Source organism: Zeus faber (genome assembly GCF_960531495.2).
Source record: "Zeus faber genome assembly, chromosome: 2".
NCBI classification, from domain to species: Eukaryota; Metazoa; Chordata; class Actinopteri; order Zeiformes; family Zeidae; genus Zeus; species Zeus faber.
The window spans coordinates 45,461,279-45,479,795 of record NC_137189.1 but is presented as its reverse complement, the minus strand read 5'-3'; the positions used below and the strand labels follow the sequence as shown (position 1 = coordinate 45,479,795).

Here is an 18,517-nt window from a genome sequence, read left to right as displayed (position 1 = left end):
GTTGGAGAGCCGAAAAGAGGGGAAATGGAGGGAGAGAGAGAGAGAGAAGACATGGAGGGAAGAACGACGGAACCGTTAAAGGAAAGAGCATGGTTTGAAAGAGCAGGTTTGGTGCGCTGCCCCCCGGGGTGCTCCGCCATGGATGTCCTAAAATGATCAGTTTCCTCAAGTCATTTAACTTTTTGAGAAAAGGACTCGTGCAACAATTTTACATTTCTCACAGTCAACAAAACAACCATCCACCATTAATAAACCGCAACACCCGGCGGCATGCGACAAAGTATCAGAGATGTAAAAAGTATTGGGTATATAATATAATATAATATAATGAAAAAAAGCGTAATTATTATATGAGTAATTATTGTTTTTTAAACGTGTATAACTGCGTCCTCCGGAGATAGACCCGTTTAAAAAAATGCCTATACAGTGGAACCTGGCATTACGAGTCAAACAGTTAACGGGTAATTTGTTCTACGAGCCGAGGTTCGTGCAAATTGTTGTCTTGTTTTACGAGTGGAAATCCACGTTAGGAGCGAGGTCCGTACAGCGACCGCTCGGCTCGCACGCGCTCAGTTCACGCGGCTATCTCGTTGTGGAAGGGTCCCTATTGTGTTTTCCCAGTGTTTAGCTTGATAAACATGAAAATGTAACCTGTGTAGTGTAACTACACCTTTTCTGTTTCAAAACCCATAAAAATGATTTTTGGGTGATTTTGGGGTGATTTTGGGGACTTGGAACGGATTAATTACATTTCAATTAATTTCAATGGGGAAAATTCATTTGTAAAACGAGCTCGGTCATGGAACGAATTAAACCCGTGATGCGAGGTTCCACTGTATAACGAAAATATGAATTAAAACTCTAAACGTGAATTATCAATTCATGGAAAATTCAGTTAAAATCGTTAGTTGACCGACTGGGGTTGAAATAACGCTCATACTTTATAAATATATAACGCTCAAGCGTGAGCGAGGCGAAGCGCTCTGCGGCGATGGGGCGTTCTAACAGTCACTGACAGAGTCAAGAAAACAAAAAGAAAAAAAAAACAAAACCTCAATTACAGCAACGAGAGTAGTTTTAATTAGTTCCCTCCACCCCCGTCAGGTATAAATAACTCATGTCTCCGACCTTACATCCCTCCGCTCTTCTCATTTCAATACGGCTGCGGGGACCGAGCCGGGGGTAAACCCTGAGGGCTCCCGTGTCAGTGCCTGCTTAATATTTACCAGGACCCTCTGAATAATGGCCCTCCTCGGCGAGGTCAGCGCCGTGGGAAAAAAAAAAAAAAAAAAAAAAAGGTCCCCAGTTCCCACCCCCTCCCCCCATCCCGTCCTTTAAACGAGCTGGAGGGAACACGTCCGTCAGAGTCAGAAAGGATGAATTTCGCTTTTGTTTTGACGTCGGCGGCTGATTCCTGGAACCAAATGGCGGACGCGTCCGACGGCATGAACTCACCGCCACGCGTCGGATGTAAGAAAAAAAGCGACCACAGCGAACTCCATTATGTTTAGTTTCAAACGATGGAAGTTTAAACAAAAAGAGGAACATTGATTTGACAAGCGGAGGAAAGGGGCAGAGTCGTCGGAGGGAGATGGGGGGTGGGGAGGGGTGGGGGCGGGGGCCAATCACTGTCGAGGGCCGTGGGTGTCATGAACTAATACGCCATGCATATTCATTATCCGCTCCTATGCAAAATAACATCTGTTTTCCAACATCGTACCATCTGTTTTAGGGACTCGGCGATATTAATGGCCCCGTCACGAAAGAGGGAAAAAAAAAAAACGGGGGACAAAAAACAAAACACTGAGAGGTATTAAAAAACAATCGCCGCGTCCATTATCTACGAGCGGAGAGCCTCCGCCATCATTTACATGTAATCACGCAGTCCTTTTCAAGCGGAGGTCGGCATTTACATACAAAGGCTTCGATGCTGCTGCCATCGTTCAGAGCCACTTACAGTGACTGAGAAGGTAAGAGGAGGGGTGTGTGTGTGTGGGGGGGGGGGGGGGGGGGGAGTCAGTGCCTTGCTCAAGGGCGCTCCTCGTGACTGCCCGGCTGTGGAAACGCGCCTCGAGCTCGATGGGGAGAACAAGGGGCTTTGCGGGACATCAGCCGTTATATCCCAAAACCTCACACAGTCTCCGTGGTCACCTGGATCGAGAGTGGAACTGTTCCCCCTTTAATAAGCCATTAAACGTCTTTTTCCGAATCCCTTTGCAAAAACCTGCCTGGATTAGAGGCCAGGGAATCATATTCAGCATATCATTCATTTCTCCGTTGTCCCTAGCAGCGATCTTTAAAAATATACGTTGTTTTGCATTTTTGGTTTAAATGAGATCAGGAAATATTTTCTCGAAAATGAGCGGCGAGTATTTCAGTTTAAGCGTGGAGATTCACCTCAGAGGGCGGAAGGATGGAGGGATGGAGGGAGATGGTGGTGGTGGTGGCAGTGGTGGTGGAGGATCTCCAGCTGAAGGGGTGTCACTGTGTCGGGGGTGGGTGGGTGGGGGGGAAGGGGGTGGGTGGGGGTAGTGGGGGGGTGAGGGGGGTGGCCCCCGGCAGCAGCTGAGGGAGGTCAGGAACGGCACCTCTGCTCACTGAGGGACCTCCAGCTCTCCCTCCTCTCATTAAAACCACTCCGTCCATCCCTCAGTTACTCTCTTCATTTACTACGACTGCCTCTCTCTCTCTCTCTCTCTCTCTCTCTCTCTCTCTCTCTCTCTCTCTCTCTCTCCTTCTCTCTCTCTCTCTCTCTCTTTTCCATCTGTCTATGTCAAATCTTATTCTCAGCGTCTTACTCTTTCCTTTTCTCTCTGGGCATCTGTCCATCCCTCCCCGCTCTCTGCTCTCTCCTCAAACCCTTGTCCACGAGGTGTCCCGGAATGACACCAAAACACAATCCCAAACAAAACATCGGCCTTTCATGATGAGCCTCCGAACGATGAGATAAAACTTGACTCGTCATTTAAGAAGTCGCTCGACGTGTCGCTCGGATGGGGAGAAAAAGGTGAGTAAAATGGAAAACAAACTTCGTCAAAAAAACATAAAACATGAATAGTTTACTCTAATTTTGAGACTCGTTTGATTGGGCTGCTGTAAACCGCGGTGAGCAATGGCTTCCCGGCGAACGGCGACCGAGGGTCGGGAGAGTCGGTCGGCTCCGAGTCGTCCTGAACGGAATTCCCCGGAGAATAGTTTAACTCCCTCACAATTATTATTCCCGGCGGAAAACAAGGTGCAAAGAAGTGTCAACTTCAACGTGAGGGAAGGCCTGTTTTTTTGGTGCTGGCAATATGTTGTCATTTTCATTTTCACAACAGCGACAGGACAGACAGACAGACAGACAGACAGACAGACAGACAGACAGACAGACAGATAGATAGATAGATAGATAGATAGATAGATAGATAGATAGATAGATAAATAGAGGGTTAGGGTTAGGGTTAGATACATGTAGATGGATTGGAGGCGGGAAGGTGAGCGCAGCCAAAAAATAACCTGAGTTTGGTTTGACTTCATGCAAATGAGACGCGATGCGTCAAAGTGACAAGCCAAGCCGACCAATCAGACGCTCCGCATGGCACGGACCCTCGGACGGAAGGGTTGTTAGAATGTACGATCTCTTATCTCTCCCAAACAGAGTTTTTATATATTTTTATATCCACGAGCACATCGCGGCCGTAGGAGATCACCGCTGATGAGTTTCTGGCGGACATAGTGATATAAAACGGATAAAAACACAAAAAATGCTTTGCACCGCTTATTCCGCAACCTGAACGCAGGACATGTATCGCTCACCCCGAGGGCACGAAAACACCCCGAACGCCAGCCGCTGCCATCTTTGATCTCGCCGACGTGAAGGGTCAGCGGCGTAACGGTGTTGTTTGTGTTCTTTTTTTATTTTTACATAAATAATAAATGATAGGTGGGGGGTTTTTTTTGTTTGTTTGGTGGGATTTTACCAACAAAGGTGGTTTTGAAGATGCTGAACCCCATTGTGGCTGGATGGTGAAAACACGTTCTCCTAGAGGGACGCTCATCCTGGCCCGACGTTTCAAAAGAAGAAAGAAAGAAACACCAGAACAAAGGGTCCCTGAGTACGTCTCAGAAGAACAGTCAATGTTTGTATCTCAATTCTTCTTTTTTGTTTTACTTTCCACCGCTGGCGAAGACGGCATTTACCAGGCCTGGCCGGCTATTATTTCATAGCCTGTAAAAACATTAGGTATGAACGGAGAACAAATTGAAATCGTGAATGTGTGTGTGTGTGTGTGACTCAAGACTCATAGGGGCAATCAGAGGTTTGACACACATTATTCAGGAAAAACACACACACGCGCACACACACACACGTGCACAAACGTACGCAAACACGTGCACACACACACACACACACACACACACACACACACACAACACCAACCAGAAAAGCCTTCCTCCTCGTGTGCTCTTGGGCGCACCGGACAGCAGACAAAGATAACACAGGACGCCATTAAACATTCACCAAACTGATGCAACGGTGATTTGAGCACTGCTAGTTTGGTCACGTTTTGGGGTTGTTGTTGTTTTTTTGTGGGTTTTTTTGGGGGTTTTTTTGGCCAAGACCAACATCAGGGGAGGACCCCTAAAATGTGAAATTGTTGCTTTGTTTTTACTGTTATTTTTCTGATTTAGGTTTTTTTTGTTGTTGTACAAGCTGTTTCAACAGGCGGGAAATGCTGCATCATTTTCCAGTCCAATTAATTGTGTGTGTGTGTGTGTGTGTGTGTGTGTGTGTGTGTGTGTGTAGGTGGTGGGTTCCTTTTTTTGGGGGGGGGGGGGGGGGGGGGGGGGTTGCAGACCGTTGTTCCGTACCAGCTCCCTGCATGGCTCTGGCACCTCGGGGGTCCAAGCTGGAAGGACTTCCCGGGGCCCTGGTGCACGCGCTCAGTGTCCACTCCCCCTGACGTAACCCTTCAGAAAAGGCAGAGAGAGGAGAGACAGGGAGAGAGAGAGAGGGAGACAGAACAGACTAATAATAATGTGTAATAACCTGCACTTAAACAACGCCAACCATCATCTCATCTCCTTGACGATGAAAAGTCCACCCCCCCCCCCCCCCCCAACGCCCCACCCCCCACACCAGCCCCCCCTCCACCCCTTCGTCCGCCTTGGAAGCCATTTATGCAAAGCGCGGCTCGGGGGCTGTCAGCGGCTAATCATCACAAGGATGATGGATGGTGTTTATTCTTCTGATGATGGAACGCAACCCCCTGCCTGATGATAATTGTAATCAAAAGGACGGATCAAGTCGGCCACGTTATTAAATTATCAGACCATAACTCGCATTAATGTCTGGACGGGACCGGATCGGGCGGGGGAGGGGAGGAGGGGTACTGACTGAGGCCCAGGTCTGGCTTGTTAGAGCGCCTCCACCTTCAAACGCTCCCTCCGCCCTTGGCGCCGCCACGCGGAAGTCCACCCCGCCGGAGATCCTCTCTGCCGTCAACCCGACAGACGCTGATCATGGAGTCATTACGGAGTGGTGGAGGGGGCGGGTGGAGGGGGCGGGCGGGCGGGCGGTGGTGGTGGTGGTGGTGGTGGTGGAGGGCGGGGGTCTGGACCGGGGACGTCGGTCGTCGCGGCTCTCGGCGTTGGACGCGCATTTCATCTCAATCCCCGAGAAGAAGAGAGCGGAGAAACGCTCAGACGCCATCTGCTCGTCCTGGACAGAATTTAGAAATTAAAAATCCCTTCACGAAGCGTCGCACACGGAGAAAATTCGAACGAGGCTCGGGGATCAGGGAATGCTAAGACGCCCACGGTTAGGTTTTTTTTTTTGTTTTGTTTTTTCGGCTGCGTTTTTGTTTTTTTCGGCTGCTTTTTTTGGGTGGGGGGGGTTCTTTTTTTTTTTTTGTTGCTACATTTTTCAACTCTTGCCTGATCAAAATGTCGGTTCTTGTAATTTATAGCGGTTCCTGGCACAGCCCCTCATGGGGATGCGTCGCTATTTATTTTTTACATTTATTTTACCGAGGCGTCGGAATCCGTCGCAGAGGAAAACCGACAAAACCTCTGGTGGTGAGCCCAAGCCGGCTCACCACCAGAAGTTTTGTCGGTTTTCCTGGAAAAGAGAGGAAAATTTAAAAAAAAAGGGTCGGGGCGAGAGAGTGTGTGAGAGAGAGAGAGAGAGAGAGAGAGAGAAGGGAGGCAAACAGGCCTCGGCTCCTTTAGCCCACGGCGTTCCCGTGTGGATCGCCAGAGAACATGAATGTGCAGCGCCCCATCACCACCGCCCAACTCACAAGGGCTGAATGTCTCTTAACCGATCCTTCCTCTCCAAAGCGAAACACACACGCACGCACACACACACACACACACACACCCACGCACACACACACACACACACACACACACACACACACACACACACACACACACACACACACACACACACACACACACACACACACAGTGAGTGGGGGGGTGAGGGTGCTCCTGTGTTTCCACCGACTGGAGCGTGGTCAAAAATCACCGGTTCGACTTCTCTCCGTGACCTGTGTCTGGTCGGAGTCTGTAATCTCCTCATATTCCCACTCCATCCACACTAACCGCCGTACGATCACGGCGGTTTGGCTTTAATGTGTTGTTTAATCGCACGCACGCCAGCCGTGCTCTCCAATTGCGGGAAAAAAAAAGAAAAAAAAGAAATCTTCAAAAACGAGCCCCTCGCGATAACGCCGACGTTCCGCACCGATGCCGTTCCTGCGAGGGGCACCGCGGGGTGCCCCTCGCACGGCCAAATCACACCCGCAATTATCACAGGCGGCAATTTCGACCAGATGTGGGTCGAGTCGCGTTCGCTGAGGCGCCAGGGCTCCGGGGGGGGACCTACGGAGTTAAGAGCGCCCAATCGGGGGCCGCGCCGCCCCCCCCCCCCCCCACGCTGACCCCCGAGGTCACGGGGGGGGGTCCGGCGGGGGAGCGTGAAAGGAGGTCTGCCGGAAGACGGGCTGCCGGCCGAGACAGGCCCATTAATCCTCCATCTCTTCCTCCGTCACAAGCTCATACACGTAGTTATCGGGCGCTTAGTAAATTGCCCGCTGTGTATCCCCTGACGAACCAACACGGTGACTCAGACATTTTGGACATTTATTCGGCACGGGCTTGTGGCTTTGCTTCTTTTCTTTTTTCTTTGCACCGTATGGCATCTTTTCTCTCTGAAACTTCCCGCATAACGATGGGATCTTCTGAATTAGGCCCGGAGCCAAAGCCTAAGCCAAGAGCTGGTACAGATACGGTTCAGTAGAAACACCAACATGGTACTTTCCCTTTTACTTATTTTGTGTCCGCGTATTTGTACCACAACTAAAGTGAAAGCTCTGTGTACTTCTTCCACAACCATCGGCTATTTAATGCCATATCCACGTTCCCCCGCTGCCCCTGATCACGTGGGTGATTCCCACTACTAGGAATAAAAAATAAAAATAAAAATAAAAAGGTAAAGAAAGAAACATATACAACATTCATCCATCAACTTTTAATAATTCACCTCGAGGCTTTATGATGAAAGTTCCACCTCGAATGAGCAAATACCACAAGCTGCTCAACAAGTAAGAGCAACCGGGCTCCTCCCTGGAAAGCGCCGAGCGGTGTTTCGGCGCTGGCGCACCCTCTAGCGGCTTCTGGTGGAACTGCTCCGCTGTACGTTTGCTCGCCTGCGGTACATGTATTGAATAGGCTGGATACATTTGTCCAATCTAAAGTCAACGGAATATATTATTTAAAGGGAAATAAAAAGTCTCTGAAAGTACACTTTCGTGTGCACTATGCAACAAATATGTATTTCGCTCCATCATAAATGTAACACTGTGGATGATGCGGATTTAAGTTTGTCGTCTCGCGTTCTCATGCCTGCGTTTACTTTATTGTGTTGAATTCAAGATATTCTGCGGCCGACTGTGAGCCTGCGTATCCACCTCATTTAGCACGTCTGTTTTGGAAAAAATTGGGGAACAGCCTCTGGTCGGCGGTCACGATCACAATTTCGGTCGATTGTCTGGCTATTTGTTTACACTTTATCCATTTACTGTACACGGGCTGACCCAACTATCCATGCGGTGGCTGCCATGACCATCACTTGGGTCAAGCTCTTATGCCATACGAGGAGATCAGAGTTATTTTACCTGAACAATTTACTGAAGATCATCGTGGGGAGTGTTACAGTACAGTACAGTATATGCTATAGTAGTACTTAATACTATTGTAAAATCTATAGTAGATACTGCAAATATTTTTCTTCTATCCTGAATATATGTCCAACACTGTTACATCTCCAACTTCCAACATTTTAAACTTCCCGTGCATCTCACTTCAGCAAAATAAAATGCTGCAGTGTCTAATGGGAACACGCAGGGAGGAATAAAAAAAATAAAAAATAAATAAAATAGGGCTGATGAAGTGACCACACGTGTTTCGGCGAGTCAAACGCGCCCGTTAAATTTGGCTATTACCGCCAATGTATTCCGAGGCACTGAGCCGTGGCCCGGGTTACGTTCTGTTAAATAATGATGATGAATAATGGAGGTGAGAATCCGCCGGGCAGGCTCCGTCCTCCCCGGGCGGACATTCAGTGTCAGCCTGACAGAACCTCACCGGGTCCAGGGAGGAGGGAATGAGGAAGGAGGGAGGGAGGAGGGAGCGAGGAGGGAGGGAGGGAGGGGGCCGGGATGAAGTTGTCTCCATATTAAGCAGGCAGATTAGACCTGCTAAACGGAGGCCATCTTGGAAAACCGCCACACATTGGGGGCCTCGGGGGGCGGGGGGCCCCGCATCTCATCAGACGGGGCCCCCGGGGCGGCCGCAGAAGCGACACAGGACCGGCGGACGATTCGTAGTCAACAAACAAGCGGGACACACGCAAAAATAAGTTGCAATCCCTCTTTTTCTGTTGGCGGTGAGGTAACGGCAGCCACGCACACGGCGTTCACCGAGTCTGGATCTACATCAGTAACAAGAAGAAGAGGTAGAACAAGAAGAAGAGGGAAAACAAGAAGAAGAGGTAGAACAAGAAGAAGAGGGAAAACAAGAAGAAGAGGTAGAACAAGAAGAAGAGGTAGAACAAGAAGAAGACGTAAAACAAGAAGAAGAGGTTGAACAAGAATAAGAGGTAGAACAATAGGAGGTAAAACAAGAAGACGTAAAACAAGAAGAGGTTTAACAAGAAGAAGAGGTAGAACAAGAAGAAGAGGTAAAACAAGAAGAGGTAGAACAAGAAGAAGAGGTAAAACAAGAAGAAGAGGTAAAACAAGAAGAGGTAGAACAAGAAGAAGAGGTAAAACAAGAAGAGGTTTAACAAGAAGAAGAGGTAGAACAAGAAGAAGAGGTAAAACAAGAAGAGGTAGAACAAGAAGAAGAGGTAGAACAAGAAGAAGACGTAAAACAAGAAGAGGTAGAACAAGAAGAAGATGTAAAACAAGAAGAAGATGTAAAACAAGAAGAAGAGGTTGAACAAGAATAAGAGGTAGAACAATAGGAGGTAAAACAAGAAGACGTAAAACAAGAAGAGGTTTAACAAGAAGAAGAGGTAGAACAAGAAGATGTAAAACAAGAAGAAGAGGTTGAACAAGAATAAGAGGTAGAACAATAGGAGGTAAAACAAGAAGAAGACGTAGAACAAGAGGAGGTTGAACAAGAAGAAGATGTAAAACAAGAAGAGGTTGAACAAGAAGAAGAGGTAGAACAAGAAGACGAGGTAAAACAAGAAGAAGAGGTAGAACAATAAGAAGAGGTAGAACAAGAAGAAGAGGTAGAACAAGAAGAAGAGGTAGAACGGTGGTGGTGTAAAGGTGTTTGGGCTGAATCCAGGTGGCTGTGGCTGCTTGTGGTGGCTGTGGCTGCTTGTGGTGGCTGTGGCTGCTTGTGGTGGCTGTGGCTGCTCTGCAAGTGGCACCTTCCACCAAAATAAACCGTTTTTACTTGAATGAAATTTTGTGCAATGTGATTCACGTTGTTTCCTTCTGCGAGAATTCAGCGTCAAACAGACTCAACACAACCTCCCTTCCTTCCTTCCTGCCTTCCTTCCCTCCCTCCTTCCTCCCTCCCTCCCTTCCTACCCCCCCTTCTCCCTCCCTTCCTCCCTTCCTCCCTCCCATCCTACCTCACCCCCTTCTCTCTCCCTTTCTTCCCCCCTTCCCTCCTTCCTCCCTCCCTTCCTTCTTTCCTTTCTTCCTCCCTCCCATCCTACCTCACCCCCTTCTCCCTCCCTTCCTACCCCCCCTTGCTCCCTCCCATCCTACCTCACCCCCTTCTCTCTCCCTTTCTTCCCCCCTTCCCTCCTTCCTCCCTCCCTTCCTTCTTTCCTTCCTTCCTCCCTCCCATCCTACCTCACCCCCTTCTCCCTCCCTTTCTTCCCCCCTTCCTTCCTCCCTCCCGTCCTACCTCCCCCCCTTCTCCCTTCCTCCCTTCCTTCCCTACCTCCCTCCTTCCGTCCTTCTCCGTCACACACGCGGGCAGCAGCGGCGGGCGGGCGGCGGCGGCGGCGGCGGCGGCAGCCCCGAGCTCCCCCGAGCCCCGGCTCCCGCCCTGCCATCTGCTGTGATTTATAGAAAGGGGCTGATGATTTATGGGCCAGTCATCTCACAATGAAGTCGTTCTCTTTCATTCGGCGCGACCTCGCGACCCGGCCGCCACTCCCAGCCAAGTTGGGGAAGCGCGCGCTAATCATACGCTATGAGGGGCTTTTAAACAGGATGGCGGCGGGGGTCCGCTAATGAAATTAATTTTCAACAGGGTGTGCATACCGATCAGACAAGCCGGGGTCTGGGGGTGGGGGAGTGGCGCGGGCGGTAACGGGGCCGTTTGAAGGTGGGGGCGTCTGACGGACCGCCCCCGGTGCGGCGCGCGACGGCTCTTCCGACTCCGTGGAGCGCGCTGGCGCGTCCACCGCCCGGCCGCGCCCTGACGATGGAGGAGCGAAGCGGCTCCTTAGGACGCATCACCGCGTCCCTGTTTGGAGGGAGAAAAAAAAAACACTCACCAGAAACACCACGACGTTAAATCAGCACTATACTTTTTTTTTTTGAGACATGTTCTCGATGTTCTCAACTGGCCGTTAGGAAAGTTAAAAAAAAAAAAAAAAAAAAAAGGTCAACAAATAAATATTGGATAGTGGATAAATATTTCTCCACGTGTGCATTTGTTTTACCGTTCACGTCTCCGTTTCGGGCGGAGGACCGCCTCTGGAGGCCCGACCTGACACCTGACCCCGTCTGGAGAGCGTCCTGTCAAAGCGTTTCTTTAACCGTCGAACGGCCTTTGTAGGGCTCGCAACGCGGTCATTACAAAACGCTTAGAGTGGTGAATCGTAAGATTATTTTGTAATTTTTTTTTTCTAATCACATATCGGATATACATTTAGTCTGCGCTTTACAAGGAGCAGCCAGGCAATGTATTTGAGTCGTGCATGTGCTCCTCCACTTGCTGTTTCCACCTTTCCCCGGCGAGAAATGCAGAGACTTCAAGGAGTTGAAAGGCAGCCAATTTGAGAAATGTGAATTTGACCAACTAGCGTCACGAGTTCACACAAAAAACCCCAAAAAAGAACAGCAGCCTCGGATGAAACAACATCTCCGCAAGCGCCCGAGAAAAACGAAGTAAACATTTAAGCTGAAAAAGAAGCCATACTTTCGACGAAATTATTTGACCGTCAGCGATGACGAGGGGGAGGAAAACCTGGATGTTTAAAAAAATAAAATAAAATAAAAATAAAAATAAAAACTTTGGAGATGGCAGTTTCAAATTGAACTCTGGGGCTTGTTATGTAACCCACTCCACACCGACAATTTTATGGATTGCGGATTCGATCATCCCTATAATAGCACGTTCTCTCACTGCGGTTTTATTTCTGCTTTGTATTTGGTGGGAAACAGTCCAATCAGACGGACCGAGGCCAGCAGCAGCGCCGCAGGGTCCTTCGCTCTTTTGTGGTTATAGCACCACCTGCTGTTCGTCTGGTGCATGTGCAGTTAAAAGTCCGTCTCTAGTTTCACGAGGCAGGCACTTCGCGGTCGCCACCGCTTTTCTGTCAATCAACACATCAATTGGTTGATTCATTGTTTCATCCGTAATGGTAGGAGTGGGATCAACAAATTATTCAACAAGGCCAAATCACTGCATGACTTCATATCCTTATTTATATTGAATATCGACGTATCGGATGAGAGAGACCTTTAATTCATGACTTTCCGGCTGTAGGAACGTAGATATAACGGACAAAACAGATATGGTAATATTACAATGAAGAGCGAGGGACGAAGGCATACAAGTCTGACAGTTTATTTGACTTTAGGTTTCTGCAAAGCCCATTACTGGGTGAAAAGAAGAACTCCACATGTAAATATGTACAGTCATACACTGGAAAACAAAACATATAAATATAGGGTAGCGGTAAAGAAAGCAAAAAGTTAGAGTATGCGGTGTGAGTGGTTTTACAAGCCAATATAGCTGCCAAGGCGTCAATGGAAAATATTGCCATTATGCCGTTGGCTTTAAGCTTATTTACAGCGGTGCGCGTCTTCGTCGACGCGGCTCCTTCTAACGTTGCATCGCGGCCGACGGACCTTCTCGGTTAGACTGTCCAAGTCCAACATACAGAGCAGTGGAGGGGTGTTACGCGTTACTGCTGCCATTCATTTGACCAAAAGAAGGGCAATCCTTACAGATTTCAGCCTTCTGAGCCAGCGTATCCAGCTTGTCGAGGCATACGGCGCCCTACTGTTTGCATTTACTATGTAAAATAGACATTAGGAATGTCCAGTCGAAGTTTGCCATGGAGTGTGAGTGCGGAAACAAGTTTGCATATAAGAGGAGACAGGATTTCATTTGTTTTTACCGTCGGAAAATAACTTCAATCGGCCTAGACGATAAAATAGGACTTAGCACTGATTACGGAGCTGACATTGAGAATTGAGTTGATGGAAGTTCTCATTTGTGGGAGAAGAGACACACTGGGACAGTAACAATTTTTCCATGAAACAGTCCATGAAATGTGGTTCGGGGAGTTTTTAACGGAGGCAAAGCAAGGCCCGGTGAACCCTCTGTAACAGAACAAATCCCTGGCTAAACTTATTCCATTAACATTACCTTCACGCTCCGGTGCAACTGTTTGGACTCAGGTCAGGTATCTAAACGGGGCCTTTGTGGGACCAGCTTAGTGACTTTGGGATCATTCAAACAACTCCCTTGCACCAGGTAAGCTCAATAACATCGGTGAAGAGGATCTGGGGTTAAAAATGACCTATTCCTATTGAATTCTTCGACCCAGGAAGGTTTGTTGAAGTACATTGAAATACGCTACCCAACCCACTTGCTGTGATACGGTACAAAAACCAATGCTTTTAGGCGCCTGTTAGTTGTTTTTCAAGCAGCAGTTACATTGTCGGTACACTTAAAAAAAAAACAAAAACATTAAATTTAAACAAAAGCCACTTGTCTGTACATTGACCAGTGACAATGCATGTCAAAAGAGGAAAACAGACGTTTTATACAGTGCTTAGACGTTATAAAAAAAAAAAAAAAATTAAAAAAAAAAGACCAAGGAGTATTTATTGCTTTCTTCCACAGAGCGATTGTACTCATTCGTGGTCTTATTACCTTCCAGATTTCAAATGGGATTTCCCGAATTCTGGCACTTTCGTCATAGATAACATTTTATGTGTACTATCCGATCCATGTGATTGACAATCTCTCCGATTTACTGTTGGTATTGTCCATTGACCTTCTTGCATAAAAACATAGCACAATATTTCACATTTTGAAAGGCCATGGTCTCCTTGGAGCCCGTTACATTCAATTTAGAAACAAGAGTTTCTTTCCAAAACACCTTTTAAATTCATTAAAAAAAAAAAGAAAAAAAGAAATACCTTGTTAAATAATTGCTGTTATGCATTAGAAACGCATCTCTGAAATTTAAAAATAAATCTTCTTTAGCCATACCCTTGTCCTTAAAGGCGTACTGTAGTTTTGAACTTTTCTTTTCTTCCCACTTGGATACGCCATTAAAAAAAAAAAAAAAAAAAAAAAAAAGCACAATATTTCAACTGCACTGTTAAGCGATCCAATACTTAACTCAGACAAATCACAGGAGTCAATCCTGTAAGACAGCAAGCGTTTTGACCAACATTCTCCCACATTTAACTCCATTCCCACAGAACTAGGGCTTTGGATTTGGACCCTTGTGAAAGAGAAAATCCCATTTTATCACCTTGGTAATAAAACTAAAGAAAGTAAACAAAAAAAGAAAAACAAATTGTTTGTATTTCCTCTTTTTAATACTTTTTAACCTCACAAACTTTTTGGTATGCGAAACTCATAGAATAGTGTTATATAATGTTCTATAATAATAAAACCCTGCTATTTTTTTCGTCGTATTTCCCAACAAAAGTCATTCAGCCTTCACAAAAGTGGCATTTTGACCCAAACGGCTGCACTAAAATCTCTTTTTACTTCCATAATCACTGCTCAGCCAAATGATCATTGGTTTGAAATGGTGCTAATTAGGATTGAATCTAATTAGAAGTTAGATCCAACATACCTGCTGAATTAAACTGTATGTGGACATGAAGTTACCTGTTCACAAAGAACAAGAACCCAAAAATAAAAAATAAACTTAAAAAATATTTAAAAAAAAAAAAAAAAACCCCAATCCATCATTGGGGAAAAAACTCAAAGGCCTTACAAGGTCCGTCCATTAGACCAGCTCCAACGAGGCAGTAGTTTAGAGAGGAACACAATTCTAACTTTGATTTTAACGCTTTTCTTTCAAAGATCTTTACATTCAACATACAATAAGATATGATGTGTCAAAGCAAAACAACAGCAATAGTAATAATATTAATGATAATAATAATAATAATAATAATAATAATAATCATCATAATTTCTTAAAGGAATACTGATAGCTCTCCGCCATGGAATGCGGCCTTCATGAGAAAGAGAGAGACGGACAGACACAGAGAGATAGACAGTCACTTCAGTCTCCCCTCTGCACGGTCCCCCCCCCCCGTTAAGAATTTGCGGAACCGCCGCGGCCCGCTGTAGTCCCGGGTGCTCAGACCACCTCTGTTCACCTTCTTTCAGAGATAAATGGCCCGCTCTGGCATTGGTGGTGATCTTCGTTTTTTCTTTCTTTTTTTTTTTTAGATGAAACGTGATCCAAACGGTTTCAAATGGAGAAGCAAGCGTTGCGGGAATACCGGAACTACTCAAAACGAATCATCACACACACACACACACACACACACACACACACACACACACACACACACACACACACACACACACACACACACACACACACACACACACACACACACACACACACACACACACACACACACACTTTTTGTTCCCTCTCCGGTCCAGGGAAGGATGAATCCTCATTATGGCGAGACCAAGACCTAAATGAAAACCGAGTTCCGCGTCGTATGCGGGTAGCGGGTCGAGATCGCGTGACGCCGATCTCTTGCCGAGATAACCCCAAATCCCAAAGAGTCTGAGCGGAAAAGGGTGGACAGCCACGCGGGTGCACAGTGCAAAAAGCAAAAAAAGGAGGGGATTTTCAGATTTCGGACGCCGAGTGCAATCCCCCGCCGTCGGACGCCCTCCGGTTTCCAGAGACGACATGGGCAGGGCGGAAGACGGCGGCCGCTCCGCAGGCTGAGGGCCACGGGTCTAGTAGGAGGAGATGTCGGAGGAGCTACTGCTGTTGCTGGTGGAGGTCTGGGCCCTCTTGATGTACAGGTTGAGCAACTTCATCTGTCGGGGCAAAAAAAACCCAAAAAAAACACAGCGAGCGTTAAGCAAGCCGGACGAAACCTCACGGCTCCTACGATCAAACACCCCCGCTGATCGGTCGCATTGCAGATTCCGCCGGGGAAAGTACCGACGGTAAATTATACTTTCCATTTCCGTACTTAAAAAAAAAAATATATATATATTTTTTTTTAAGAGGACCGATCCAAGTTTCTCAGTTTCATTTGGAAATCTTGTCACGTGTTTGCTAAAATGTGTGTCTACATCTAGGTGTGAACTTAAAAAAATAATAATAATAATCCCCAAAGTGTCAGATATTTGCTCCAATACATTGCAAAGTTGATTAACCATTCATACATTTACACAATGTAGTTCTATTCGGCTTTTACTTTTTCTTTACATTTTTTCACCCGGAGTCTCCCCAGCTCTTGGCAAAAATTAAAAAAATATTCCGCACACATTAAAATGTGCACCAACTCAATTCAAATCCCGGTCCACAGATTCATTCAACTGTCACGGGGGCCAAGGGCTCCACGGGGGGGCCCCGGCGTGGACCCCATGGAGCCATAGTGCACCTTGCTTCCTGTCAGCTGGGCCAGGTGGGGTTTCAGCTCCTCTCCAATCACAGAGTAGATGGCCACCAGGCAGAACACGCTGGCCTTCCGCACGCTGCTCTCCGTGTTGTCGTAACCCTGCCACCAACAAACGCACGCGAACACGCACAATCACACGCACACACACACACACACACACACACACACACACACACACACACACACACACAGACTCTGAGCGGTGCATAAACAGACTAGTAACTGAACACACGGCCATGACACCAGAGTTATATAATGCAAGTAGTAACACTGTTGTAACACTGACAAAAAGAAATGGGAATGTAGTTCAGTCAAACTCAATGTTGTGACTACTCTTGAGGCAGAAAAGGAACATTTCTAAAAAATGTATCCTTTTCTAGAGTACTGATGGATGGCATCCTGACCTAAAAAATAAATACAATAATAATAAGCCATGTTAAATTTGAATATTCATGTATATATTTTCTTCTGTTGTTTTGTATTTATTTACATAGATGTGCAGTTAACTTCATTGTTTTTGTTTTGTATTGTATAGCTGTACTATCACTATTACTGGAATTGAATAACTGTTACTGTTAATTGTTGATATTGTTTTGTTACCAACATTGATTCCTAACAATAGTTGGGTTATTATTACTTATCATCATGATACATATTTTGATGATCCTTGCCTGTAGCAGGCCGGGGATGACGTCCGACAGCAGCTGGTGCAGGGCGTCCTTGGCGATGCGCTCTATTGCTCTGGTCTGCATCTTGATGGCGGCCAGGGTGATGGGGTAGTCTGCGGTCTGCACGATGGGGCAGAGCACCTTGATGCACTGCTCCGGATGGATGGAGCTCGCCATGGTGGAGGCCGCCTCCTCTGCAGCACGCACCACCTTGTGAGATTGGGGAGCAGTGTACTTCTTTTATATAAAGCATGTCTAGATGTATTTTCAATAAAATTAAAAAAAAAATATATATATATAGATATATAATAATAATAATAATAATAACATTAATATGAAGAATAAAAGGTGGCCAATAACAATGTATGAAAATTGTATTAGTTTTATAGTGCTATATCCATAAACAAATGTAAAAAACTTTTGTGACTTTGTATGAGCCCCGCAAAATGTTATGAATCACGCCGGATGTTCCCCCACCCACAGGGAGAACGTAGCAAGCTTCGGTGAGAAAGGACCGTCTTTCTTGTTGTAAAGATTCAAGTTTCAAGACGTTTTTTTAATCACATACATACGTACATATATACACAAGCATACATGTAGAGTATGCAGTGAAATGTCATAAATACTGTATATACAGTGAAATGTCATGTATACACAGTGATATGTCAGATATACAGTACAATGTCGTGTATACAGTGAAATGTCAGATATACAGTGAAATGTCGTGTATACACAGTGATGTCAGATTTACATTTACATTTACATTTAGTCATTTAGCAGACGCTTTTATCCAAAGCGACTTACAATTGTTCAAACACCGACGGACGCAGCCATCAGGAGCAATTAGGGGTTAAGTGTCTTGCTCAAGGACACTACAGCATGCTAGCAGGAGGAGCCTGGGATCAAACCAGCAACCTTTAGATCACTAGACCACCAGCTCTACCGCCTGAGCTACCATCCCTCTAGATAGACAGTGAAATGTCGTGTATACAGTGAAATGTCCTGTATACACAGTGATATGTCAGATATACAGTGAAATGTTGTGTATACAGTGAAATGTCATGTATACACAGTGAAATGTCATATATACAGTGAAATGTCGTGTATACAGTGATGTCAGATAGACAGTGAAATGTCGTGTATACAGTGAAATGTCCTGTATATACAGTGAAATGTCATGTATACACAGTGAAATGTCATATATACAGTGAAATGTCATGTATACAGTGAAATGTCATGTATATACAGCAAAATATTGTGCACTTTGACACCGCGTCCTCTCTTCTACATCTTTCTCCATGTGAAAGCTTGCGTGCAATAGAGTGGCCCTCACCTCCTTGTGGGGGTCTTTGTGGGCCTCCAGGGTCTTCATGATGGTGAGTTCGGCGTAGTTCTTGAAGCGCGCCGGCTGGTTCCTCAGGATCTCCTTGAGGACTCGCAGGGCGAGCGCACGGATGGTGTGCT

At 46.4% G+C, this 18,517-nt stretch overlaps 1 protein-coding gene across 1 annotated transcript in view; it reads right to left on the bottom strand.

Annotated features, from left to right (window-relative positions):
* Positions 1-15,653: 15,653 nt before the first annotated feature.
* Positions 15,654-18,517, bottom strand: part of LOC307227568 (CLIP-associating protein 1-like) — a gene marked incomplete at its 5' end in the record, with an annotated part of 69,339 nt that continues 66,475 nt past the window's right edge. Inside the window, 4 exons of the mRNA XM_079996932.1 lie at positions 15,654-15,795; positions 16,368-16,484; positions 17,057-17,263; positions 18,387-18,515. Of these exons, the coding sequence (XP_079853058.1) occupies positions 15,712-15,795; positions 16,368-16,484; positions 17,057-17,263; positions 18,387-18,515 (537 nt within the window). The 3' untranslated portion in view covers positions 15,654-15,711. The remainder of the gene's footprint in view (positions 15,796-16,367; positions 16,485-17,056; positions 17,264-18,386; positions 18,516-18,517) is intronic.